The 26417-nt window shown below is 37.2% G+C and overlaps 1 protein-coding gene across 1 annotated transcript in view; it reads right to left on the minus strand.

The window, feature by feature from the left end:
* Nucleotides 1–26417, minus strand: part of VAV3 (vav guanine nucleotide exchange factor 3) — a 375285-nt gene that overhangs the window by 168480 nt on the left and 180388 nt on the right. Inside the window, exons 6-15 of the mRNA XM_030328294.1 lie at nt 25628–25720; nt 23374–23442; nt 21191–21294; nt 19423–19522; nt 15321–15416; nt 12163–12231; nt 10329–10415; nt 5893–5978; nt 4265–4397; nt 3766–3875 (exon numbers count right to left, since the gene is read on the minus strand). Of these exons, the coding sequence (XP_030184154.1) occupies nt 3766–3875; nt 4265–4397; nt 5893–5978; nt 10329–10415; nt 12163–12231; nt 15321–15416; nt 19423–19522; nt 21191–21294; nt 23374–23442; nt 25628–25720 (947 nt within the window). The remainder of the gene's footprint in view (nt 1–3765; nt 3876–4264; nt 4398–5892; nt 5979–10328; nt 10416–12162; nt 12232–15320; nt 15417–19422; nt 19523–21190; nt 21295–23373; nt 23443–25627; nt 25721–26417) is intronic.

Raw genomic sequence — 26417 nt, forward strand, 5'->3', positions numbered from 1 at the left:
AATGCCTCCCTTTCCTTCTCTGAGCTCCTTAAAGCAGCACTCCAGAATGCTCTAGGAGGACCTATGTGTCCCATGTTAATGCTAAAGAGACTCGCAGAAGATGGCTTGTGGAGGTATCCAAGGCTTAGTGTTTTTCATGGGCTGTCATGAATGCTGCCAGATTTCTTAGTTTCCTTTGTTCTCCATAGCTTATAGATTAAGGGACTAGAACTTTAGATAATGGGTAAAATAGCAAAATTTGAACCATAGGTAGCATCTTAAGCTTCAGGACTTACCTAGATTATTCTATTGTCCTGAGCACAAGACAAGCAGGAGCTGTCTTACAAAGCTGGAAGCAGGGCTTTCCTGCATAAGGCGAGGAGGAAATAATGAAATATTCTGATGCTTTAGTAAAATCCTGACTAATTTTACTTTGCTGTAATTGGCACAATCACTCCTTATAGAAGCCCTCAACTTCGACTTTGAGCAATTCTCAAAAAAGGTACTTCCACCCTCTCACCATCTGCATGGGCAGTCAATGGAATTCTGAAATATAAACAGCCACTTGGATGTTTAATTATACTGTAGAAGTGCCTGGAAAATGAGCAAAGATTAAGACTCCCAGGGGGCACTTTGGTGGCTCAGTGGGTTGAGCATCTGACTCTTAGTTTTGGCTCAGGTCATGATCTCACGATCTGTGAGATGGAGCTCCTCCTTGGGCTGTGCATTGACAGTGCAGAGCCTGCTTAGGATTCTCTCTCTCTCTCTCTCTCTCTCTCTCTCTCTCTGCCCCTGCCCCACTCACACCCACATGCACCTGTGCACTCTCTCTCAAAATAAATAAACATAAAAAAATAATCCCAGTTTCCCTGTGTGTGGTACAGCCATATTTATTGTGGTGGAACTATTTAAATCCATCCATACCTACCCCTATAAGTATATACCTATAAAGCAGTGATTGGTATTTATCTACAACTACAAATTTCTCCCGTCTTCCATATGAGAACCTGGAATCCCTAGCCAGGGACAGTCTCGCCTGGAATAAAGATTCTTTTTTTGAAAGTTTATTTATTTGGGGGCGCCTAGGTGGCTCAGTCTGTTGAGCGTCCGACTTTAGCTCAGGTTGTGATCTCGCAGTTTGTGAGTTCGAGCCCCTTGTCGGGCTCTGTGCTGACAGCTCAGAGCCTGGAGCCTACTTCGGATTCTGTGTCTCCTTCGCTCTCTCCCCTCCCCCACTTGTGCTCTGTCTCTATCAAAAAAAAATAAAATATAAATTTAAAAAAAAATTTTTTTTTTCAACGCTTTTTTATTTTTATTTTTGGGACAGAGAGAGACAGAGCATGAACGGGGGAGGGGCAGAGAGAGAGGGAGACACAGAATCGGAAACAGGCTCCAGGCTCCGAGCCATCAGCCCAGAGCCTGACGCGGGGCTCAAACTCACGGACCGCGAGATCGTGACCTGGCTGAAGTCGGACACTTAACCGACTGCGCCACCCAGACGCCCCTAAAATATAAATTTTTTTAAGTTTATTTATTTGGATAGAGAGAGAGCATACATGCAGGCGAGGGGCAGAGAGATAGAGAAAGTGAGAAAATCTCAAGTAGGCTCCACACTGTCAGTGAAGAGCCTGGTGCAGGGCTCAAACTCACAAACTGCGAGATCATGACCTGAGCTGAACTGAAGAGTTGGATGCTTAAGTGACTGAGCCACCCAGGTTGCCCTGGAATACAGATTCTATTTCCTAGGCTCCTTTGATAGATGTGGCCACATTACTAAGTTCTGGTCACTGTTAGCAAAAGAAGTTTGTGGCATATCTGCAAAGGATCCTTAAAAGTGAGAGGTTACCTTTTCTTGCCTAGACTGTCTATTTTATAGGTGGAGAACCAGCAGCTACCTTGGACAACAAAGTGACCAACCTTGAGCATAGAAGCCAAATGCTGATAATGGAGAGCAGGAAGACCTGGGCCAGGTCCCTGATGATACCCCAGGGAGTCACCAGACCCCCTCTCACTACCTACCCAGATTTTTTACACAAAAGAGATAAAAACATCTTTCTTTCCGAACATCTTTTACCAGTGTGAAGCTGATTAATGGAAACTGAACAAAATGTTAACTGATATGCCTGTCATATATAGTCCAAGGAGACTGTCTGCTCTGGACAAGAAATTTAACTTCCCTCCTCTGCAGAAATTTCTTTACTCCTCTAAAGATTATACAGCCAAAGAGAACCCATAAGAAAATAGTAACCCTAGCATCATTCCCACAAAAGCAAAGGCTTGAGATCAGCTCTACTTTTGCCCATTGTCACCAACCCCAGGTAGACGATCTACCACTTGAAACCTCACTGAAACAACACACTAGGTTTATGATGTAGACCACTGCACATCAGAGACTGGGAAGAGGCCACTAACTTCATCATTTATGCCACAACCAAAGGGGTCCCTGTAGTATAGTCATGGCATCGACGCACATAACTACTGACTTTTCTTGTTTCATTATTGTAATTAATAATACATTATAAGGATGATAATGATATACTGGGACAATGCCTTCTGATTTTACAAGTCCTCATGGGTGTAGTAGGGTCTTAAATATAAAACAATATTAATAATAGTGACAACAATAGATATTACTTATTGTTCAGTGTCATATGACTACTGGGGTACTATTTGGCTAACACTCTGCCAGACACATATCTGGAATTCAAAATATTATTATCTTTATTTTACAGAGGAGGAAACCGAGGCTCTGAGAAATTAATCAATTTAGTTAAGACTATGTAGCCAGTTCATGGGGGTGATTAATGCTAAATCCAGAATTGTCTACGAGCTTAGAAATAATTTAGCAGCACAACCATTACTCTCAAAATGTTAGATAAAATAATCTTTAAAAAATCTGTTTTTCTCACTTCAGAACTACAATAAGACACTCTAATCTTACCTCCATTTTCCATTAACATGAGCATTTCTTAAAACAAAACAAAAGAACAAAAAGCCTGATAGAATTTGTCCACAAATGGTAAGCAGTGCTAGAATACAAATGAAGCAAATCACTAAAGGGTTTTTTTTTTTCCTCCAGAATTTCACCTTTTGTTAACAGTTTCAATTTCAGGGTGACCTATATGTTTCCATAACAAGGGTCACTATGTACCTTTTAATCCATGAACATCAAAACAAAAAGAAACCCCTATGATGGCATGTTCTTGTGTAATTACATCTCTTCATGCTCTTCCTTTTGAAACAGGTCGGACTTATTTCCCACCTTTCTTCAGCTTCCATTTTAATAAAAGAAAATAACACTGAAAGAAATCAAGCCCTTAAAACATTCATTGAATACATCAAGCAGTTTATCTAGGACTCAAACAATAAATGAGTCAAACACAAGTGAGAGGAAGAAATGAATCTATTAAAAATAAGATATGTGTATGTTTGTGAGCTATCTCTATTTAAATAAAGATCTATATAAAAGATGGTAATCAAAAGCTTATCATTAGAATAGTTAATATTTTCATGGACTGCTGAAACCTAAAAAATTAAAATATGCTCATGAGAAGGAAGTCAAATAGAAGGTTAGAGCTCCCTCTCTCTTTTTCTTGAAGAAATTCACCAAAACCTCTTTCCTAGGAGACCCAAGTTATCAAGCAGACAGCTGAGTAGCACTCATGCTCAGTGTTTCCACAGTCTCCATACACTCGCTACAAGCATTAGAGTACATGTACTGACAGTTCATTATTTGTAAGAGATTTAAGTAGTAGAAAGAGCACTTTTAAAAGTAGAAATACTCACAAAGCCATTTCAAACTGTTCCAGCCACTTTTTCTTTAAATCTTTTGTTTTGCAATAAAATTCTAACCCATTTTGTCCTTGGGTATGGATGAGGTAGAAGCCGTAAGACCACTGTTAAAAATTAATATTCTGCAGGTTAATATGTATCATTCAGTAATAACATCATGCTTCCAAATTCACTAAAACACCACCATAATCATCCACAAACTTCTCATAACATATCAGCATACAAATTATAAAGAACCACATTTTTGTAGTTAACTTTACATCCATCAGTTTCTACAACCGACACATTTTACTTGACCATCAAGGCATTAGAGATGATCATTATCAGTTGTGGGACTGTCTAATTATTTTTCACAGAGGCTTACTCCTAATAAATCTCTAGAAAGAAAAAAACACCTGCATTGATATGCCCTCTCATAGTAATGTATTAGCATGCTTTCCTGGAATATTCAAAGTTATGAGTAAATTACAGTAATTAATTTTCAAAACTTCACCTTTTTATTTTCTTTATCAGTTGTAGGATTGTTGGCTATTTTGTACTGCTGAAGATCTATTATTTCCTTCATTTCATAGTTATCGCCTTTCCTTTTACATACAATCACTGCCAAATCAAACAGGAAGATATGCCTGAGAGAGAGAGGGAGAGATTTCAAATGGTTTGGAAGCACGTATTTTAATTTTTACCTGATAAAATGTAATTAAACCAACCCCAAATTTTTCCTTTGAGTTAATGACAAAGGCAGTGTTGCACATTGAAAAGAATGAACTGTGTCTGCCCCGGCACTACCCTTTACTGAATGTAGGGCCTTAGTCTACCTCAGTTTCCCCATTTAAAACATATACAAAATTATAGTAAGAAAAGGCACGCTACAGAGCTGCTGTAAAGAACAACTGAGATTAAGCCACAAAGCATTGTCCATGAGCAATTATTTTTTTTTTCATTTAAAAGCTTAACATTTACAGAATACTGATGACAGCAATAGCAGTTAACTTATGATGTTCCTAAGGAATCAGCCAGAAAAGTACTGACAAGTGTCCATCCCTTTGACAAAGATGACTCACTTAAAATAAATCCCCAGGACCATCTACTGAAGTATTATTTTCATCCTCATCGTATGAGGGAGGAAACTGAGGCTTAGCGAAGTTGATTTGCTCAGGGTCACACTGCTTGTGAGGTGCAGAGCAAGATTCATACCCAGCTCTAATTGTGGAATCTGCTCTTTTACCCTCTAGGTTGCTCCTCATGATTTTATGGACCACCTAAACCACAAATTGAGCAGTGTATGAGCAAAATGAAAACTAAAAAAATTATGATTAAATTTATGTGTTGATATTTCTCTTTCTTTTCAAAGATAATGTAATTGGGGGAGAACAACAAACTTTGTAATTCCTATTTCCAATACCAGTACTTGCATCTTTTCAAAAACTCTCAGTAATTAATATGCATAGATCTTAAAAATAATAATGACAATGATACATTCATGTAGCTCTAATACTTGCATCATCTGCAAAGACTAATTTTCCTGGAGAGGCTAAAAAGTATCTATGTCTCCTGGGAACTACCTGTAGAGCCTGGGTATCAAGTTGGAAGCAAGAGCTGACACTGCCCCCTGCTGGCTGACTTTCTCATTGCAAAGATTCCAGAAAATGGCCTTTTCAACCAAATCAATCAGTTTAATAATCATACGTATATAATTTGGAATACCAGGCCAAGCTCAGTAACCTGAATTTCCCTCAAGAATATTCACATATATTAATTGGTCCTCCCTTAGACTTCCTTCTTAGGACATTTTATATTTTTAAGTGTATACCAAAAAGAGAAGTCAAGCAATTGTATTTTTACAGTAGTTATCAATTGCTTTATCTCTACTCTCATCTTACTGTGTCCCTTGAGCCCCAGCTGACATTCTCTATTTGTCATATCCCTCTTAATAACTTAGACAAATCAACAGATACCGGAACCGAGAAACATATCTATGAGAAAATTGTAGAAAACCATAGGTTGGTCTGTCCCCTTGTTTTTCTTCTCCTTTTTCCCTCCCTTGTCCTGAAAGAACTGTTTTATCAATCTTCTGATACTAACCACTTATTTTGAAAATAACTATTGCTCCTCTTTTCTCACCTTTCTTGCTTTGTATGCTTGTCTAGAGTGGTTATGCGAATTTCACCATCTCCCTGAGGTCGTCCAAAAAGCAAAACTGGTTGGTTCTAAAACATAAAATTTACATGTCTCAGGTTTTTTTTTTATTTTTTGTAAACATATAAAAACAGAAAGAAATATTTGCTAGGGACAGCTACCTTATTACACTATAAGTTTTATCATTTTGCATTTTTAGCATGCTTACTGCAAAAAGTTCAGGTCTATATGATACGCTTTCAAAACAGTCTGCCCTTGGACATCCTAGAAGGTACACTGAAAACATTAATTAATTTTATTTATAGTCTTAAGAGGAAAGTTAGCTACCAAAAGCAAGAATTAACTGGAAGAATCCAAATCACAACAAAGATATACCAACTAATACTTATTAAGCACCCACTGTGTGCCAGACACTGTAGAAGATATAGGGCAAAATGTTGCCCGTGCCCAGTGGGGGAAAAAATATTCACACAAGTATATAATTATAGATGTGCAGTTGCCATGAAGAAAGAGTACAGGAAAAATGCATTGCCAGGGGCTTAATATGGTCAAGGGAGTCAAGGATGGCTTCCTTTAGCTAAGATCTCAAGAATGAAAAGTATGACTTAATGATTAAAAACAATGAACCATTTCCCCAGAGGCAAACAATAAAAACTTTAAGTATTTATGAACACCTACTGTATAAGGTGCTGAGGGAAAAAGAATTGACTGAAAATTATCACTAACATCAAGGAGATTACATTCTAATAAAGGAAGCAGATAGGTAATTAATTAACTTGCTGCAAGAAAGTATAAAAATAGATGTTCCCTAGCAAACTCTCAAGATGTGTTTTGCAGAAATAGAAAACTCCATCCTAAAATTCATATGGAATCACAAGGGACCCTTAATAGGGGAACCAGTCTTGAAAAAGAACAAGGTCAGGGTCTTAGTCTTCCTGATTTCAAAACTTATTACAAAACTCTGGTAACAAAAACACTGTGGCACCTGCATAAAGACATACTGCTAGACCAATGGAATAGGACATTTGGAAATAGGCCCTCATATATATACGGTCAAATGATTTTTGACAACAGTACCAAGACCATTCAATGGGGATAGGAGAGCCTTTTCAACAAACGATTCTGGGAAACTGGATATGCATAGGCAAAAGAATGAAGTTGGACCCTTACCTTGTACAATATACCAAATTGATCCAAGGGTTAAAAATATAAAACTCTTAGACAAAAACATAGGGGAAAATTTTTATGACATTAGATTTAGCAATGATTTCTTAGATATACCATCAAAACCAACAAAAGAAAATCCAGTAAGTTAAAATTATTTAAAATTAAAAATTTTGTGCAAAGGACAGTATCAACAGAGTGAAAAGGCAGCCTCCAGAATGGTAGAGAATATTTGCAAACAAAATGTGTGATAAGAATTGATATCCAGAATATATAGAGAACTCCTATAACTCAACAAGCAACCCTTATCCAAAAACAGGCAAAGAACTTGAATAGGCAAAGAACTTTGTACATCTTTCTGCAGAGAGATATACAAATGGCCAATAAGTATATGAAAAGATATTCAATATCCCTAATCATTAGGGAAATACAAAATCAAAACCATAATAAGATACAACTTCATACACATTTGGATGGATATTATTTTCAAAAGAAGAAAAAAGAAGAAAAGAACAAGTGTTGGTGTGGATTGGCATGTTCCACTTCTGGGTATATAACCAAAAAAAGTGAAAGCAGGGACTGGAGCGTGTATTCGCAAACCCATGTTCATAGCAGTACTATTCACAACAGCCAAAAGGGGTAAGAAACCGAAGTGTCCACAGAGATGAATGGATAATCAAAATGTGAGGTATATACAACTAATGTTACACTTTAAAGCCTTAAAAAGGAAATTCTTTTAAAAAGAAATTCTGATACAAGCTACAAGGTGAAGACACTGAAGACATTATGCTAAGTAAAATGCACCAGTCGCAAAAGGACAAATATCACATGATTCCATTTATATGAGGTACCTAGAGTAGTCAAATTCACAAAGACAAAAAGTAAAATGGTGGTCGCCAGGGGCTGGGAGGAGGGGAGAATGGAGAATTAGTGTCTAATGAGTACAGAACTTCAGTTTTACAAGATGAAGAGAGTTGTGGAGATGGACGGTGGAGATTGCTGGCTGCCCAACAACATGAATATATTTAATGTTACAAAACTATACACTTTAAAATGGTAAATGTCATATATATTTCACCACACACACACACAGAGCTGTCCAGGCAATGTGCTATGAAATTACAAAGAGAAAGTAATAATGGGAGATTATGGAAAGAATTATTTTAGTTGGACCTTGAAGGAATATGATAGGAAATAATGGGAAGACATTCTAGGCTCTGACATTATTATGATCAAAGGCAGAACTATAAAAATGTACAGCAAATTAGAGACCTTACGACACAGCAGGACACCTGCAAAGTAAAGTATGTGGGCAGGTATTAGCTGGATGAGTTCAGCAAAGTAGTTTCAGCCCAAATCATCGAGGGCTTTAAATATCATGCTAAGGATTGTTGACTGAATCCTGAAGGCAACAGCAAATACTGACAAGTTAGGGATAGAGAATGAACTGAGAAGTCCACCTTTTGGAAATGCAAGTTGGTGACGGGATGATGAGAGGCTTCTGTGGTTGGAAAGGTGGCAGATGAGGTCCTGAAAGGAGAACATGACTATACATGTGAAAAGGAAGGCTCAAGATGTTTCAGAGAAAGCATCAGTAAAATTGCTCCACTAAGAAAAGTATCTTTCCTTCATTCATCCATCTCTGTTTTTGCTGCTCACAGCTTAATCCAGGCCTCTACCATCTCTCTTTTCTTTTTTAAATTATTTTTGTTTTATTTTATATTTGAGAGAGAGCAAGCACATGAGAGAGCAAGAGAGCACGGGTGCATGAGTGAGCATGAGCAGGGAAAAGGCAGAGAGACAGAGACAGAATCTGAAGCAGGCTCCAGGCTCTGAGCTGTCAGCACAGAGCCCAACACGGGGCTCGAACTCACGGACCACCATCATGACCTGAGCCGAAGTTGGACACTTAACCAATTGAACCACTCAGGCGCCCCAAGACCATCTTGCTCTTGAAATCACCTCACAACTTTCCAGCAGGGTTTTCTTTAAATGTAAATCAGACTGAAACCTTTACTAGCTTCCCCCTGTAATGACTGTAAAATCCCAGCTCTGTGTCCTGGCCTACATTGCTGGGGGACATAGCTCTCCTGCCCCCCCTACCTCCTGCCCACCTCTCCCCCACTTCAGAGCCCATGATTTTTCTCCTCATTCACAATTCCCAACTCCTCTGGCCCATCTATGGCGATTTCATTTGCTATGGCTTCTGCCTGGAATCCTCTCCCCCAGATCACTGTACCACTGGCTTTCTTCTTATTCTTCAGGTTCAAGAGGCAAATGACTCCCTTCCCTTATGTTCAACTGTTTTGTATCTTAAAGTCCTCTTATGAGTGAAGTCATATGATTTTTGTCTTTCTCTGACTAATTTCACTTAGCATAATACCCTCCAGTTTCATGCACGTAGTTGCAAATGGCAAGATTTCATTCTTTTTGATTGCTGAGTAATACTCCATTGTATATATATACCACATCTTCTTTATCCATTCATCCATCGATGGAAACAATATAAAAATAGGGAGGGGGACAAAACAGAAGAGACTCATAAATATGGAGAACAAACTGAGGGTTACTGGAGGGGTTGTGGGAGGGGGGATGGGCTAAATGGGTAAGGGGCACTAAGGAATCTACTCCTGAAATCATTGTTGCACTATATGCTAACTAATTTGGATGTAAATTTTAAAAAATAAAAAATAAAATTAAAAAAAAAAAAGAGGCAAATGACTCAAGGAGTTTCTCTAATCATCTTATCTAAACTAGGATTCCCTTGATTATCCTCTGTTGCCCCACCCAGTTCACAGCAGGAATCTCCACAGAGCATTTTGAAAGTGTCTCCTCAATCAAGAGACCATGTTTTTCACAGTGAGAGCCCCAGCCCCAAGCCAATGTCTGGCACACAGCAGTCACCCAGTAAATATAACTAAGATGAATAAATTAACAGGAAATCAGCCATGACTATGTATAGCGTAAGGGAAAGAAAAGAAAAAAATGCACTCTAATGTTTAGAATTTAGACTGCCAGGGGACTCAGAGGCATTGTGTGATTAAGGAGAGAGGGACAAGCAAGGGCAGAAAGTCCTGGGACACGATATACATATCACAGATGCCACGGCAAATCCACGGGGATGCTGCCAAACAGGAATTGCAAAAAACCCTGAACAACAGAAACTTCAAGGTAAACTATCTTTGCTTCAAAAACAACTTGTAGAATGTCCTCTGATTTGTGGGTTAGGAAAGCTGGAAGGAATGATAATTACATACCAGATTTTCTATAGATAGCTGAAACTGTTTAATTTCACGAAGGGTCTCATTATCTCTTTTCACTTCATTCACATATTGTGCCAAGTCCTAAAGAATAAAGGGAAGGGTACAAAAAGAAGTCATGATAAGACTGGAAAAGAGATGCAAACTGTTTGAAAGAAAACACATCATTAATTTCATTAGTGGTAAAAGTAACCACCGTAACTTTTCCATGACAATAAAAATGAATGACCCATCAATCAAAACTGCAACTCAAAAGCAATTTCAAAATGTCTGCAGTACAGCTGCGAAGACTAAAGAGTTGTCATTTGCCACACCTCGGAGAAGAGCAAGGATGAAAAACAAAAACAGACTATGACACGGTGCGGAACAAAAGGAAACTAGGTCAGGAGAATGCAAATTCCAAACACGTTAATAACTGACCTTGAGAGAATCACACTTTTACATGGGTTAGAATAAGGGTAACAATGCAATAATGAATGCTTAGCAGGGACAAAAAAGTAAAAGTTAGACAATGAATCCAGCTGGACCGTTTTCTGCAACCAGTTAGTGTATTAGTTCCTGAGAGCATTCAATCAAGTCAGCCAGTTCAATTTTAAAGAGTTAATGAAGGGGAAGAAAAGGAGAAGACAGAAACCCAAGGGCACTAAAATGGAGTCAAGCAAACAAACAATGCTGGACACGTTTCTCCATGGGCCTTCTTCACCTACTTTAAAATGTCTTTTCTCATATTTGAGGAAACATTAGCTAATCTTTCCATACTGTAAGTAGCTATTTTTATTACATGTGCTCTAGATTTTCCTGTTTTCTAGGTTTTCTTTTTTCTCTACCCTCTTAAATTCATCTGCAACAGCAGGAACAGAACTCTGACAAAAAGCAGTTCCTAACTTTGTTCTAAATGAAAGTCTGACGTTCCATAGGATACATCTATTAACGATTTCTTTAAAAAGTGGAAATTTGGTATGAATTTCTAAAATAACAAATAGTTGTGTGATGTCTCCTAACGGGGTACTAAAATCAGCCCAATAACGGAGCTAACACTGAAACTGGCACAGGGACATGGAGAAGTAATTAGCATTTTGCTCTATTGCTTCTGGGCCTTTTGGCTAAGATCAAGTACAGTAATTAGCATTGCTCTGATGACAGTCACATTGGCATTTTGTTCTTAAGAACAAATATTTGTTTATGTTTTAAGTTAGGGGCAAATATTTCTTTCAAAGTCAGAGTCCAGCACAAAATATAAACTGGGGTTTTACAGATTCCCCAGTATGTTTAAAAGTCTGCCTTTGTCCACTTGTAGTTCTTGATTTTCAGATTTACCTAGACATAGAAACCCAGACTGAAATCCACTTGTACTGATGCACAGCATCCACAAGGGTAAACCAGGCAGGTATCCTCACTCGAGGAAAATAAGTCACACCACTGTTCTGAAGTCACCAGCTGACCTGCTGCTTACACAAGCTGACAGTTTTCTATTAGTAACCACAAAAAGAATGTGAAATAAAACCCTTATATTAAATCATTCCCAGTGGTTATAAAGGTTGTCATACTTTCATAAATAACAAGTTATTTTAATACACCTCTTGGTTTTATGTGTCTTTGTCTAACAATTAAATCCATGCAAGGGTATCTATTTCAGTTAAAAATATTCAGCTCTCCCCACCTAATACAAAACCATACAAATACATATACGCGCGCACGCGCGCACACACACACATACACACACACACAATATACATTAGCATATCATACATATGTATTAGCGGTTTGTATTCTATCATTTTTTGGGGCAAGGATAAAAAACACAAAGAAGTTCATGGTACATTTGCCTTACCTTCATCGCATCAAGAGCCAGTTTCAGATTTGCCTTCTCCATAGGATCAGTGGTATGTTTGACCAGTTCCTATTTGGAAGATACAGTTTAGTGCTACTTTCATCAATTAAAACCAAAATATGAGAAACAGAACATTTAAAAACTAAACCATTTTTAATACTATTTGCACCATAATGTAATAAGTCTGATGTAATTTAACTAGGTTCTATTTTCATAAAAATATCTCTATCTGTAAGAAGACCAACCAGACGGCAAAAGAACATGAGACGATGGTTGAAAACACTCTCCTTTCAAAGATAAACCTGATCTATCCCGCACAGTAACACTGACATCCTTCCCAAATGTCATGAAAGATCCTCTCATTGCCAACTGATTCTGATGTCTACTCCTCTCCCTTGGCTTTGGGGACAATTAGGATCACTTGTTGGCTGCTATTATTATTGTCTCTGAGTCCTTCTTAAATTTCTGCCTATTCACTAGTCTTTCATACTTTCTTCTTTATCGGTACCTTGGAAAGTTACTATTTCCTAGATTTTCACGTTAGTCTTTTGTTATTCTTACTTTACTTATTCTACAAATTCTATCACAACCGTCGCCATAATGTCAACACACTCACTAATAAGACAATCACTCTCAAAGGAATGTGCTCAACCCAGAATTCATGCCTGAGTTCCAGACTCTTCCGTCCACCTACATAGTTCTACCTGATTATCTCACAAGCCCATCTAACCCAACAACTCCCAACTTAGGGCACCTTCACCCACAACTCTCTTCTGGTTCCTGTTTACATTCTGTTGAATGAGGCACCTTCATCAGTAGAATCACTTAAGCCAAAACCTATAGAGTGTCCCAGGCACCCCTCTCTCATACTATGTTCTGCTGATACAGACTTTTATATTTTCCCTGGAAACCATCCTCACTGCCACTACATTGGTGCAAGTCCTTACTCTTTTCACATGGGTCATTATAAATCAGCTTCTGATTAATCTTCTGACTTGTAGCCTCTCTGGACTACAAGCTATTTACTGACATCAAAGCTAGTTTTCTAATATATAAATCAGATCCTGTCTCTACCCTCTTTAGACTTCTTGTAATGCCTGCAAAAGCTTCAGGTTGTTAACTACACCTCTTAGACCCTTCATGGTCTGAATTCTGCCAACCTCTCCCAACTTTTCTTTCCCACCCCAACAACTCCACCCAAACCACCTATATTCTATCCATACTAAATTAACTGCAATTCTCAAAATACATTCTAACGGCTGATCCCATTAAGCATGTGGTTTTGCTCTCCTTAGAAAGCTGTTCCTCTCTGATGCACCTAAAGGAACTCTTACTGTTCCCTGCACAGCCAGATCAAGAATCACTGTACAGCGAAGCTTTCTATGACAGAGGTCTCTACAAGTCCCCATCCTCCCCAGGCATAGTTACCTAGACCTTTATTTGTACTACCTCCATACTTTCTGCGTACCTATCATATCATAAGGTACCTGGCAGCTTACACTTCATTTTCCCTACCTAAACAGTGAGCTTTATCAGTGCACAGGGGGAGGGGGTGCTGTTTAATATCATGAATGCCTAATCCTGTCTGTCAAACAGGGAGCCACTCAGAAATTTTTGCTGACTTCAATACCAATAATGTTTCTAGTTATAAAGAGGACCTACAGACATCAGATCTGTTAAGTATAAGGTTGTCCAAGTAATATTCTTTCACTTTGATTTTTGCTTTTCCTTTATCAAATAATGAGTGTAAATTATTCACAAAGTTTCAAATTGTCCACTTTCATTCTGATTTTATAAATATGTAATTTCAAATCATAGAGGATTTCAAAAATTATTTCCCCACTAAAGTATAGCAGTAAGTAGGAAATGTTCAAATTAATATCACATTTATTCAACAAATTTATAAACATTAGATAAATACATTGTACACTATCAAGATGGAAAAACATTTGTAGAATTTTTAACTTCATATGGTATCCCAAATAAAAATTTTCCTATTTAAAAAAATTCATCATAGAACTAAACATTCTTTTGAAATTTAAAATAGAAAACAATCCAAGAGAAATTAAGGCAAAAGTCTGAATTTCAAAAAGGTATTGCCATATTTTATACTTCTGTAAGTCTAAAACTTTATAAATGACCAAGATAGATGTTTCTTGAAAACTGCACCTTTTAAATTCTTCATTTGCTATTTGACGATACCAAAGTTACAAAATAAATTATTAGCTTATTTTGGACATGTTTTTTAGTTCCATGATGTCTCAGAAACCGATTGCTTAAGTCTTCCTTATTATTTTTTCATAAAATCCAATTTGATTAAGTTGCTTTGAGTTTAGGTCTCATAAATGTTTTAATGTATTTTAAAGAAATAATCAGGGCTTGAATTCTTCTGATTTCTCAGTAGAACAAAAATAGAGATGACTAATAATTTTGCAACTACAGATCAAGAAATTTAATATACAAGATGTATAAAGCACGGCAGACTCAAAATTATATTTCACATACAGGTAGTAGATCTTTTTAAAATGACATTTTGCAAGCATCAGCAGAGTTGACAGACTAATACTGTGAGACATTTCCTTGGAGCAGAACTAATGAGCCTCCTGGTACAGCTATCAAATTAAATTTATAAGACTCTCCACCCTCATTAGAGGACTAACTGTGGAAACCATAAGCTTCATAGTTATAAAAAGAATCACTTCAAAATAAATGTAGTCTTATTATAATTTACCCTAGCAGAAAGCAACAAAGAAGGTGACACAATTCTCTTCAGTTTATGGTTATAAGGCAAAAAGTCCAAAACACTTAACCTGCCAAAATTCAAGTGTATTACAACAGTGAGATTCCAATAAATGATTATAGCTAACCAAAGACTAGGTTAAAGGGATCTTTACATTTTGCCTTTTTTTCCCCCTAATTCTTTGGGGGCCAGTTCTGTTTGAAGGACACAAAATATGACTTTGTGGAAGATAACAAATGAATCTTTGCTAAAGGAAGAAAAAGTTTCCAGCTGTTCTGTTATTTCCCACTTAGCTATACTAATCATTGAAAATCATAGGGGGATATGGCCCCAAACATGGAGTATCTGGAGCATAATTGGTGCTTCATGAATATTTGGTTAAATGAATAAACAAAACAGATAGTTTTAAGTTACATACCTGGAGAAGAAGGTGATACTTTAAAACCCGTTGCATAGGAACCACAAGCAAATCTCGAAGAGTGAATTTTCCATTATTTGCTCTTTTGGAACATTCCTAATGAAATGTTTTTTAAAAACTTTTTAAGAAAACTTTGCTTTATCAAAGGGAGTCATAAAGCCAACATTAAAAGATGCAGAGGCCATAAAAAAAACTGTTATTATATAATAAATATTTTGTTGCTTTTATTAATAATCCTTTCTAAAAAATAGAAAGTATCTAATTAAAAAACAAACAACAACAACAACAAATAATCCTTGTAGCATTTCAACCCTAAAATGAATCATTAAGTACAACTGTTTTATGCAATGAAAATTATTTTTCCTAGTGGCCCTCTAGGGTCTTCCTCTACTTACCTTTAGAGCTCTACCTTCCACCAACCACCCCCAGCTAGGCTGCGGGCCTGGCATCAAGAACAAGTCCCTACTTATCAAACTAGCCATGTGCCTTCGCCATGGCCATGACTTTGTTCATTCTTTTCTCTCCAACCGCCATGTGCTTTGTCCAGTTTCCAACAAAATTAATCATCCTCTTCAAGAACTATACATCTAAGCCTTTTGTAATAATCCCAATCAAAATTGTGCTCTCTGTACCTTGTGGACATTTTAATGATTGTTGTACATACTATCTTCCCCAATATATTCTGTCTTTTACAGCTTTAAGAATCTAGTGCTTGCTTAATAAATATTTATTAAACTGAAGGAAATGGAATGATTGAGTCTAAAAATTTGCTAAAGTATAAACCTATTATTGAATTCAAACTTTCAAAAGCCTCAAATTTTAGTTTTTTTTTTTTTCATCTCACACTCTTCTTTCTTTAAAGTTGATCTAAAAATAGTACTGACTTGTGTTCACTCTTCTGACATTAACTATAACTTTAAGGAAAGTACTTTGAATTTGAAGTACTGAAGCCTGAACTCAAAGTTAGGCAACTCTTGGCTGTGTGACCTTGAACAAGTTGCTTTTCTGATTTTACTGTTTCTCACATATTTGTGATGTAGTCTTAAAACAATAAAGTTCCATAAAATTATTATTATTAGTGAGAAACTAAATCCAAACTCCTCAGACAATTGTACATCCCAAACCAAGGAATTTTCCAGTTCATAAAGAGTTGCATTCAAGGAAACACTGCTTTGTTCATGGTTTGTTTCCCCTTTGCCCACACTTAACTTTTCTGGCACATGGAAGGATATATTATCAGGAGCTATAAAGTAAACACCATTAACTCTAATGACCATAGTGACTTAATGAGTATTTGACTACAGGTCTTAAGCAAGAACTGGGGACACATCGGGACATGTTAGCTCATGTCTTGTCAATTGCTGCAGTTCACTGGAAGAATAACTATTTCAACTGATTTCTTGCTTCTACAGATTATAGAGAGTTCTGGATCATGGGTCTCAAATAGGAGGTTAAACTGTTAAGATTATTGTAATGAATGAGTCTCATGGCCCCAGTTGCATTTCAAGCTCCTTAGAACTGAGGTTGTATCTTACACTTCGTGCATATATATGCCATCTTAACAGTGTTAGGAACAGAAATGTTATACATTTAAATTTTGCTTTGTTATGTTATGGAAGTCAGTTTAAAACTGTTGGGTAAATAATTAAGTTCCTTGAAGTTCTAAGTTACATGCTCAGGAAGTAAAGAAACTAACATTGCAGGCATTTCCTACAACTGGGGGTCTAAGTTTGAGGTGTAAAATGCTTATTAGTATTGAAAGTAAATAAAGGGTAGAATAGAGTCTTCCAATACATCCGGTGACATGCTTAACCAAACTCCAATTTTAACTGAGAAGAAAATAAATGGAATCGGGATGAGCCAGCTTAGAGAACAAGATAAAGAGATTCTGTTACTGTTCGCCCTATGTAATCTTGGTTCCAAAGTAGAGAAGAAAAAGACAAAGACCGACAGGAGCAAAAATCACCACAAACTGAAGATGCGAAGGAAGCAGAGACACCAAGAATAAGGCAGCTTCCCCTTTATCATACTAGGAGTTGCAGAGAACAGTCCCAGCAAAGAGTATCTGTTGAGGTGCCACAGTGTCTGATTAAATACTTGCCAATCAGGCCACTAGTCAGTAGTAGTACCTTTTCAGGAAAAAAAACGGGCAGCCAGCAGCCCCTCCCCCTGAGCTTTTCAAACTCAGCCTGAGGTTCTCTCTCTCCCTCAGATGGATAATGACCATAGAAAATATGTTCCTAGAGGCCCAGAGTATGTCATGTGTCATAGGGCAGGACTTTGACAGTGACTCTGAAAGAAGGGAAAAGAATATCCAAACAATACTGAGAGTACAATGGGAGTATGACTAACAACTTGTATACTCTCTTCTGGAGCCAGAACTTTATATATATATAAAGTTCTAATGGTAGAACTGATGGCATCTGTTCTAATGGTAGCTCTGTTACGAACTAGTTGTGTAAGTTGTAGAGTTTTATCTTATCATCATAATTTAATTGGAGTCAAGGTACTTTATAGCTCTATGCTTCTGAGGCTCTATTCTCCCAAGAGGAGCAGGAACCTTTTACACTAACAGGGTTATCAGGATGTTATTTAGTGGTGATTCAAGCCACCAGCAGACATAAGGTCCACATCATCAAAGGCTTATAAGAGCTAAGGAAAAATGATCCATGGTAGAGAGGACAGTTACCTGGTAGCCTGCTGATGTGTAAACTTTCTAACCAGTAGTTCCCCTTTGTGAAAGTTATAAAATCATACCAAATATGCTAAAACAATGAAGGAGCTCTAATTGGAAAATCATCTGCCTCATTTTTTTCCCTTCATCGCCTGACCTCACTGCTGAATTGAACAAAGACAGCAAAAGGGACACTACAGTGTCAAGTAAGGCAAACACAGCCATTTAAGAGTTGACTGTACGTTTGCACTCAACATTTAAGAAAATTCAAATATATGGATAATCTATTTGAGAAAATTACTCCCTTAATACATCATCTTTTTCAAAAGTTCCCTAAAATTGGAAACTCCTATGAGAAAGAAAAATAATGTAAAAAAAAAACAAAACTGACCACCATTTCCAGATTTATTTTCCACTGTTCCACGTGCTCTGTTTATTCTGGCCTACTCTCAATTTTTCAGACTTTTCCAGATTCATCTGGTCAGTCATGCTTATCTGGTCAGAATACTCTCCAGAGAATCTCACCTGTCAAGACTCCTCCCATTCCCTTGGGGATCTAAATCAAATACTACCTCTTCAGAGAAATCTTCCACATTCTACCTGTGCTGAGGTGATCACTCAATCTCACTCATGGAGCACTATCGATTACTGCTTGTCACATACAACTTAATCTTATTTGTGTCTGTCCTGTCTTTCTTCTTATGGGCAATATCCATACCCTTCTTATACACCTTATCCTAAATGTCTTACGTTTTTAATAAACATTTTTCATCTGCATGTACATTATCTCACATATATCTTACTTATCCTGTACTTCTTTCTACCTAGGTGACCCTGAGCAAATTACTCATAATCTCTCTCTGAACCTCAGGTTTCTCATCTGTAAGAGAAGAAAATTAATTGTACATATCTCATAGAGTCATGAGGACCTAATGACATAATGCATGTAAAACACAAGGCCAGAGTCTCAGATTTTACTATTATATTATTACTGTCATATTATTTCATAGAGCTATTAAATATTTTACAAAACTGACATAAAATTATGTTTAGAATACATGGAAAAATGTACTATTGCACTAATCTTGCAAAGAGGTAGATCTATTTTTTCTTATTCTTTTTTTATTTGAGTATAGTGGACATATAGCTTTACGTAAGTTTCAGGTATACAACTTAGTGATTTGACAAGTTTTTACATGATGCTATGTTCACAAGTGTACCTACCCTCTGCCTCGTTACATTGCTATTACAATATCACTCACTGTATTTCTTATGCTGTGCCTTTTATTTCCAGGAATTATTTTTTCTGTAACTAGAAGCCTGTAAATCCTTCTCCCCCTCACCCATTTTGCCCATTCCCCACTCCCCTCCCCTTGCTTTTAGGTTTATCTTACTTTATTTCATAAGCTAACAAAAAATAAACAGTACCTCTAATTTCAGTTTTACATCTTCTTTTGTCTTAGAAATGTTGTCTAAACTAGAGATGGCCAACTCCACTCCACTACAGTACTGCCCATATATAACCAACCTGAAAGGGAAGAAGAGGAGAAATTTGTAGGACAAAAGAAATAAAGTAGAAGGGGAAGAGGCAGAATTACCATCATCTATTTAAAATCACAGTTAGGGAGAATCAAAGCAAATCTTACTTGTCCTGCATCTCTAGCTAGGTGACCCTGGGCAAATTACTTATCTCTCTGAGCCTCTGATTTCTTGTTTCTTTTTAACACAAATCACACATAGACTCATAATATGCTATTAAAAGGACTAATTTTTATTTCTAAATTTGAATGGGATTAATTTCCCATACGTTTCTTCAGCAGGTAGATTTTACAAACCGGCTTGATAACTGTTTATGGTAAGTACACATGAATATCACAAAAACAAAATTAAAAATTTCTGTTTATGTTCCTACTAAAGATGAATGTTCTACTGTTTACCCATACTCAGAAAAATTTAACTCAGACAATTTTATTGTCCTCACTAGTCATGACTCCACTCATCAATAAACCTAATCTTTCCTACTTTTTAATTAAGGAAAACACATTATCTGAAAATTGTGATTGAAGGAGCGACCTGAAGTGTGCTGGGTAGAAGGTACCTTGTACTACATGGAGTCTGAGCCTGCTTCAGGAACCGTAGCTCCTCAGTAATATAGGCACTTTGCAGAGAGGTTGGGTAATTTATCATTTCTTTTAACTCTCCATTGGGGAAAAAGAAAACTACTCATAAGTTCATGTTTAACTGTTGTTGATGCAAAGCAATTCATTAGCCACTTCTTAGTAGTAGGAACTACAGTGCTTAATTTTAAGAGAGAGAATGATATTTTAAGTGAAATTCCTTGGTACTTTCATTAACGTGAGTTGTTCAGAAGAGGTTTTTTTTTGTTTTTTTTTTGTTTTTTTTTTTTTAGAAAGGGTAACTGCCTTCAGCCGTGAATCTAATAATCCCAAATGGAGAATTATAAAATATGAGAGTTGGAACAAGCACTAGGCACCTGCTAATCTACCCCTAACATTTACAGATGGAGCAAAGGAGGCCAGAGAATTAAAATGACTTCCTGAAAACTACAGAACTCAGAGGTAAAAGGTCGATGTGAACTTCTGATTTGCAAGGCAAACATCTGGATCCTTTTCTTTCCCCCTTCCTTCTTCCTGATCCACATACAGAACTCAAACTACCACCCTGAGATTAACTGTCCTATGTTCTAGTTACTGCCCAGGTAGTAACTTAATGGACAGTAGAAATAGCTATTTATGAGCAATTTTACTTTTTTTTTTTTCAACGTTTTATTATTTTTTTTTTTTTTTTATTTTTGGGACAGAGAGAGACAGAGCATGAACGGGGGAGGGGCAGAGAGAGAGGGAGACACAGAATCGGAAACAGGCTCCAGGCTCTGAGCCATCAGCCCAGAGCCTGACGCAGGGCTCGAACTCACGGACCGCGAGATCCTGACCTGGCTGAAGTCGGACGCTTAACCGACTGCACCACCCAGGCGCCCCTTTTTTTTTTTTTTTTAAGTAGGTTTCATGCCCAATGTGTCCAACTCATGACCCTAAGATCAAGACCCGAGTTTATATCAAGAGTCAGATGTTTAACTGACTCTTGAGCCACCAGGGTGCTTCCCAGAGGAATTTTAATACTAACCCTCACTATAATCACAAACTGATGGTCACAAAATTTAAAATTTAAAAGTTACCTTTCCTTGTAATTAATGAAAACTTGATACAAGTTCTGGTCATTTTTATTTACAATGGAATCATGAATCTCTTGCATTAGGTTCCGATGAACTTTTACAAGTTCCTTAAGGAAAAAAAATGTTAAAGGAAATTAGAAAACAGCACCAAAAATAAATCACCCCAAACCTAAAATCCCTACTGTTGCTAGACTTGTCATTCAAGGAAATGCTAATGCCCTCAAACTCTAAACCTGCTACTAGGGATGATAAAGAGAAAAGGAAGTGGAGGGGAAGAAGGGAGGAAAGAGAGGGGAAACGAAAAGGGAAGGAAAGAGAAGGGGACAGAAGAGGAGAGAGAGACAGACAAGCCATGTGCATGGGAAACAGCAATTTCAGATCTGACTTGAACTGTCACTGTCCTGTTGGGGGGAAAAAAAATTATCTCACTACTTATTAAAGGGTAATTTATTCCTTGTATAAAAATATGTACAGCTCATTTTCATTATAGTCAGTTTAACTTTTTAAATAAAACTACCCAAGTGCTTAATGTTTTATTGACGGGATAAAGTAATGATTCATGTCCTTGGGACATAAAAATGTAGATCTGTACTTTGGTCAATTAGTGGTGTCCTGGTGCTAAGCTAACAATAATCACACTAAATTACTTGAAACTAGACTACTAATGGCATAAATAAAGAGCAGATAAATTGTACTAGGCAGTTTACTAGAGCATCTCAGAAGTCAGAATTTTACCTTTTTCCTGATAAGCAAGTAATTTTCCATCAGGCAGTTAAATACACGTCATAGCCAGAAAATGAGGAAATTCTAATCAAGGTGCCAATTCTCGCATTAGCTCTTCCCTGTACCTTGGTGCACACACCAACTTCACAGCATGCCCTTTCCTTAGTAGGATGGAAAGGAAACAGGAATATGCTGGCCCTGCCATTTTGCTGAAGAGCATGGAAAAGCCATAAGATTAAGGACTGTCAAAGAAGTCCTAAGTTACAGTGACCGTATTAAGGTGGTTCAAGATGCTCATCTTCCTAGAACGTGCAGTTTGTTTTATGCTAAACGTTCATCTCATATTGTGACCTTGTTCTTCCTGCTATGCTACAAATCAATGAGAATGTCTTCATCTGGCCATAATCGGGGACAAGGACAACAACCAGCTACGTGACTGATACACATCAACACTGAATGCAACAGAACCAAAACAGCAGGAAACTTGCAGGTAAGACAAGCAAGCTTATGCATAAAAGCTTATATATAGTATACATAAGCTACATATTAAAATCCAAGCCAGTTTTAAAGGTTTAAGAACTTGAATGTTGCCTAGCATGACCTCGGTTGGCATAGCATTTGGTCTGTTTCAATGCTTCTGCATAACTATACTCTAAGGATAAGATCATTGTAAGGTGCTCTGAAACCCAAAATGCTTACATAAATGTGAAGAAAAACACTTACAAATAACCACTAAAACAGATTTTTAAGTCATAAGGAAGTAGTGTATTTCAGAAATGGGAATTAAGGTTAGTACAACTGAAATCAGAGAGCAGAGGCAAGAAAGTGAAGGAAACGGATGCCCTCAGGACAGTGTGTACAGGATGGGGTTGAGGGGCTGGCAGAATAGAGCAAGGAGTGGGACCGAAGGGGGCTCCCACAAGGCAAAGAGACAGTGGCACCAGGGATTATTTAACTAAGACTACCTCTTCTTGACAAGCAGTTAAGGATTATTTCATGAATCTTATCCACATGTTTTCAGCTTACATTCTGACTGACTTTGGTTGAAGATATGGTAAATCCCTTATTTCTAGAAAATAAGGATATAAGAACTCAAGAGGCAAAAAAGAGTTAAAATTCTTTTATTTAAAAAGGTTTTTTTAATTTATTTTTTTAAAGTTTATTTACTTTGAAAAAGAAAGAGCAAGCTGGGGAGGGGCAGAGAGAGGGATTGAGAATATCTCAAACAGGCTTCACACCCAGCGTGGAATCTGATGCAGGGCTCAAACCCACGAACCATGACATCATGACCTGAGCCAAAATCCAGAGTTGGACAATCAACCAACTGAGCCACCCAGGTGCCCCAACATAGTTAAAATTCTTAAAGAATACAGGAGAATATTAAAATAGGAATCTAGAACCCATAAGATGATTGAGATTTTATAGTAATATACCACAATTTTAGCTAGTCTATTTTTACTTACAGGAATGTTGATGAATACTGAATCAAATTCTGCTGCTGTCAGAAATCTTTTTAGCGGTGCCATGAAATACTACAAGGATAGGACAGAGAAATAACAATTAAGCACAATTTATCCTAATCTATATAATAGTTTTTCATTAACAAATGATCAATATTTATTGAAAGTCTATTGTTTTTCTGTATAATGAATACCAAGAAAAAAGCAGCAACTATTTTCTCTATCTTAAAGATTTTATACTTAAACAGACATATAAAGACATAAACATAAGTTAATTCATTTAAAGTATAAAATAAAAGGTTTAGACAATGAATACTCCTGAAAGTAATAATAATAAAAAAGAACACTTTTGGCTGAATTGGCAAAAAAAAAAAAAAAAAAAGGCAATATTTTGGAGATACAGGACTGATACAAAAAACTCTCAAATGCCTTGATCTTCCCCTTCATTCCTTGAGAATGTTAGTTCCTGGCCTACCATATCTCTTTCCATTATGACTCCCATGTCTGTTCTTGGCAATCTCAGTATCTGTGCAGATCATCCTTCCAATAGCCTGGCCTTTTAGATCCTTGACTGCCGGTAATCTTGTGTTCTATCCTAGCTTGGCTCTCTACTCTGGAGGTCATATTCCAAGACCTTCTCATTATCAACAACTACATAGGCTCTATAGCATTAATTTTAAGTAATCAACTCTCTGATCACTACCTCCTACCTTTATAGCTCATTCCTTTAAAGAATTCTTTAATCCCACCGGGTCTGCCAATCCACTGATCATTCTATATCTCTCATGTCCTCACTTCCTCCCCACCAAGTTTACACTCCATAAACCATCATGAGAATCACTTCCCTTACCCTTTCTTCTTCCAGCATGCTTTTCTGGAAGAACAAAAACCCTTGTTAAATCTAGCTTGCCATATATGTTGTGCCTATACCTAAGAAGTTAAATATGAACTAGATCAATAGTCTAATTTTCAATTGAGCCTGTGATAATGCATAATCCTACATTTCCCTAGTCCATTTATTCCCCCTCTCTACTAAACAACTCTGCAAAACCTTCAACTCTTTTCCTAAACATCCAGAACTATCTCCTTATTCTCATTTTCTTAACCTCTAAATGTAGAACTTGCCAGAGGTGGCCTCAAATCTCTCCTTCATCAACATTCATTCCCTAGGTGAATTCATCCAGTACCACTGACCTCATAAGCCATTGTGTAATGACAATGGCCCCATCTATTTGTCAACCTCTCCCCTTAATGCCAGCCTCATGTATCTAACTCCCTCCTCAACACAGCCCCTTGGAAGCTAATAGATATTGCAAATGTAGAATGTCCCAACAGACTCGTGATTCCCAGACCTGTCCTCCTCAGCTCAGTAACCATCTTTACTACTCACACAACAACTATTCATGCTATAAGCCTAGCGTTCTTGATTGCTCCCTTTCCCATATATCCTTCACCTAATTTATCATCTAATCTGCTCAGCTCTACTTTCAAAATGTATTCAGAATCTGACCATTCCCTACCAGCTCTACAAATACTGCCATGTTCTGTCAATCTGATTATTGCAATATCCTTCTAACTTTTCTCCCAAAAAGTCAGAATACTCTGTGAAGAAACTTACATTAGATCATGTCACTTCTACTCACACACTCCAGCTTTGAGCGAGGTGTTCTCTGTGCCCCCCAACACGATGCGGTAGCTCACCAGCTCTTTGCTCTCCCTGCTTCTCTTCACTCATGCTGCTTCAGACACCTGGACTACTGCTACTCCTTGAAACACACTGAACACTGTCTCATCTGAGGGCCTTTCTCCCAGGAACCGTCATCTCTGGGATGTTGGCATGGCTTGCTCCCTCAATTTCCTCAGCTGTCTGCTAAAATGCGATCTTACTAAAGAGGCCTTCCATTACTGCTTTACATAAAATAATACCAGCCCACCCACATCACTCTCTGTCCTCTTTCCTTGACTGGTTTTTCTTCAGAGAATTTATCACCGCCTGGCCCACTTACTTGCTTAAATTATAAACCCTCCTACGAGACAGAAAGTGTCATGAGAACAAGAGTTTTGTTGTGTCTATTGCTATATACTCAGTGCCTAGCACAGTGCCATTCAGATACTAAGAAATCAGTAACTAGTTGTGGAATAAGTAAGTCTGCTTGTTTTACTGAAAATTAGAAAGCATACAGAAGACACACTGAGTCTCATATATTAACTATAAAATGCACTATTTGGACATCAAAAATAATACCTGATAACTTACTTTTTCTATTGACTCCAACGTTTCTGTGTATTTTTCTTCTGTCTGCTTAATTTCTGCTAGGCAGCAACTTCGTATGTCATTTTCTGGACATTTCTGCAATTAGAGTTATCAAAAAAATTATTTAATCAAACACATGTATTAATTAATCTCTCTGGTAGTACATAGAAAGAACTCAAAACTACTGATTTTCTTAAGCTTTCCATTTTAATAAAACACAACCAAAAGATCCATTTATGGCATTTAAGAAGTATCTGTTCTTAAAATTTTGAACAATGTAAATGAAAAAGGTTTAAATAATTAAAAATAAACTTCTGAGGATACACCCTCTTTATACTGAAAAAAATCTCTTTCATTATAAATGTTATTCATTCTGGAAACATCACCCATGGTGTCATATAGTGTTCTTAACATACAGCATACTTTACAAGTGCTGTAGAAATACTTGCAAAATATCAAAAGGACATTTGATAAATAAAAATCTTAAAATACTTTTTGTGAAGAATTAACATTCTCGTGTTTGGCTCTTCCACTAGGTGTTAAGACTGGAGGTAGCAGAGCATAATATTAAGATGGAAGGTGTGGGCCTCAGGTAGAACTGGGCTCAAGTACCAGTTTTTCTGTAATTCGCTGGTTCTTGTGAATAAGTTACCTATTTTCTCCATGTCTCAGTCTTCTCCTCCACAAAACAGTGAGAACTACAGTTCCAACCCCAAGGAGCTGTAATGAGCTATCCTGGTAGAGCACCTATAGCACCCTGAGAAGTACACAAGAAGGGCCCCATGCATTTAAA

The sequence above is a fragment of the Lynx canadensis genome, chromosome C1 (assembly GCF_007474595.2).
Source record: "Lynx canadensis isolate LIC74 chromosome C1, mLynCan4.pri.v2, whole genome shotgun sequence".
NCBI classification, from domain to species: domain Eukaryota; kingdom Metazoa; phylum Chordata; class Mammalia; order Carnivora; family Felidae; genus Lynx; species Lynx canadensis.